Source organism: Perkinsus marinus (genome assembly GCF_000006405.1).
Source record: "Perkinsus marinus ATCC 50983 genomic scaffold scf_1104296946002, whole genome shotgun sequence".
Classification (NCBI taxonomy): Eukaryota; Perkinsozoa; order Perkinsida; family Perkinsidae; genus Perkinsus; species Perkinsus marinus.
In genome coordinates, this window is record NW_003211010.1 from 1 (window position 1) to 2604 (window position 2604).

The following is a 2604-nucleotide window of genomic DNA, read 5'->3' on the forward strand; positions in this document are numbered from 1 at the left end:
CACGTGTGCCTGATAAGGATCGTAATCCACCCATACTCTCTCCCCTATATATCACCATAACGAGGTAGACTCCCTTTAGCAGCCTGACCCACTGCTTCAAGTGCATTGACGAGGGATGCTGAGCCTGAGGCCCCACCAGTGGAGAACTGGAGGACTCGCTCCATTTGGGAGGCCGGTTGGCCCGACATACCTGCATGCTTGAGTAGTATAGTATATGGTTGAGCGGAAATGGTTACGCGTGACGAAGTGAGCCCTCTGGTCTCGTAATGCAAGGACGGACAGGTTACTGATAGGGTTGAGGTCGAAGTATTGGGGGATGAAATTACGACAAAGATGCGATACTACGAAATCTAACCTGAGATCATCAGAGAATGACTTCGGCGTGATCCCCCTTAATATAACCTATTCTGTTTGTAATCCATATTCTGCATAGCAGAGCTCATATCCACTACCAAGTACAGGAACCGTAGTAAGCCTCTCTTCAAAGCCATTGACTGCTTATGGACTAGTTCGCCATCCTCACCAGCTGAGACTGGCAGGACACCATCGTAGTTCCGCGGGTATCTGGTCAGGCGATGTACTATGAAATATGGGTGGATAAAATGCCTTACTTCCGAGCAATGGAGGCTTCGTCTCGCACTACCAGTTTGCCGTGCCTAAACACACATCACTCTATACCGTATTTATATCCCGTGTACAATACTGGTCTTTGGTGATGTTGATCCAACTCTTAGTGTAATCAGCCTCCCATGCATGAGCCTCGTCCAATTGTCCAGCACCACTAGAATCCCCTGCAGACTTCTCCAAAACTACATCCTCGACTAACTCTGTCATAAGGGCAAGGGTTGATTCAACCACCCACACTGCGTAGATTAGGACGATCAGAAGTATGATTCATAGTTTTCACACGAACGCAAGAATCGTCCAGTCAGAGCACTGCTCAGTAGTTAGTGATGTTGAATGATATATCTATGTTCTACTAGGACGGTCGAATGCAAGGTTGTCCAGGGCCCTCTTTAATGTCTCACGAGACGATAAATGTCCGTTTGTTGGTTATGATATTATCTCTCGTACGCTGGTTATGGTGAGAGCACTCCATGGTTAGAGTTCACTCCTCGATATGGGATTAACACCAAACAAGTTGAATGAATCACCTCTTCTAGTAGTTTTTCCTGGCGAAGAGTTTGAGGGGGTATGCCAATAGTACTCAAATGATGATTTTTGACGGTTGAACAGCTTCAGGTTGTCACTCTCTTTCATTATCGATAAACTTTATAGTAATTATAGCGCTATGGTTCCCAGATGTCGGCATTACTACGCTGATGATATTCATTATTCAGCATATCAGTTGTTGAATTGCTGACTTGTGGATTTATTGAAGCAATACCACGCGCCACGAAACTCTCTCATGCGCCACAAAATTCTCATGCACGCGTTTCTACTCCCACGAAGGTGTTGTGAATAGATTAGACATCCAGTAACTTGCTTAGCGTCTTACAAACATTTCTAGCCACGGTCCTAGAAGCGTTCTTATGACTCCGAAACGGTTCATTGAACAACCCGTTAGATTCAAGATGGCGCCTTTGTGGGAGTGCGGTGAAGTTCACCGGGTGAACGTAAAGTAGATTTCTTGCAATCTCACGCACTCTCGATATACCCCAACTATTGAGACGTTAGTGTCCAATCTTTTCTGTCTGTTCCCCTTATGCCACCCAGAGTCAGAGCAGCCTTGCGTTCTGCGGGAAGTGGTAGGAGAGGCGCGACCGGAAGCCCTACGATACCAGTTAATGAGACCGCTGATGATACCGTTGATGATACCGTTGATGATACCGCTGATGATACCGTTGATGATACCGCTGATGATACCGCTGATGATACTTATAATATTGCCGCTAATACTACGATACCCTTAAATGCCGAATTAACAAGTGAAGTTACTGCCGTGGAATCTACGAGTTCGAGGCAGAACGTGCAAGGGGCGATTGCCGATATAGAGGGGCGAATTGGTCGGGGCCCATTAAATTCCCGTCCACATAATGGGGGCTGTGCGGCTAGTGACTCCGAAGGGCAAATTATACCAGGTGATACTTCTCGATTGTCGACGGGAAGAGGCCTTGGCCTCATGGCTTACAGTGGCGGCGGTGGACAGACAATCGATTCGCAGCATGGGTTCCATGCTGGCGGTGTATCTGGCTCGGCGGAGCCCTTAACTATCAGTAATACGAGTGGTGGTACCCGCGGGGACTCAGCCGATGTCCTAGCCAGGCGACTCTCGCTCATCGAGAGGACGTTAGAGAGGTTGGCTTTGAAAGTGGACGAGATGAATGAGAAAGCATCCGAGCGCAGTGGTCGAGAGCCGACTGGAAGGGAGCGCAGAGAAGGGAAGCCAGCGGGCGGAGATGATCCGAAACCCCTAGACTCCGATTCGGATGTGAGTACTGCCTGTAAGCCATGGCAGCTAGGGAGGAATATGTGTCGGCTTATGCGTCGGGTTAACTCTGGAAAGATCAAGAATTTGGAGGCGTCTGCTATTGTTGGCCATCTCCAATATCCTCTTCCCGATAACTGGGATCTCGATGGGGTTGGATGCCTTGACAATCCCAA

At 48.3% G+C, this 2604-nt stretch overlaps 2 protein-coding genes across 2 annotated transcripts; one reads left to right on the forward strand and one right to left on the reverse strand.

Moving 5' to 3' along the window:
- Positions 1-44: 44 nt before the first annotated feature.
- Pmar_PMAR026201 (btf, putative) lies at positions 45-834 on the reverse strand (the record flags this gene model as incomplete). Its single annotated transcript, XM_002779679.1, has 5 exons — positions 45-190; positions 237-355; positions 403-564; positions 612-656; positions 704-834. 5 exons carry the CDS (start codon positions 832-834, stop codon positions 45-47), a joined length of 603 nt encoding a protein of 200 aa, XP_002779725.1.
- Positions 835-1705: 871 nt separating this feature from the next.
- On the forward strand, positions 1706-2444 carry Pmar_PMAR026202 (hypothetical protein; the record flags this gene model as incomplete). The annotated part of the gene is made up of 1 exon (XM_002779680.1): positions 1706-2444. A coding segment is annotated over one exon (739 nt), but the record flags the coding sequence as incomplete, so codon positions are not given.
- Positions 2445-2604: the final 160 nt, after the last annotated feature.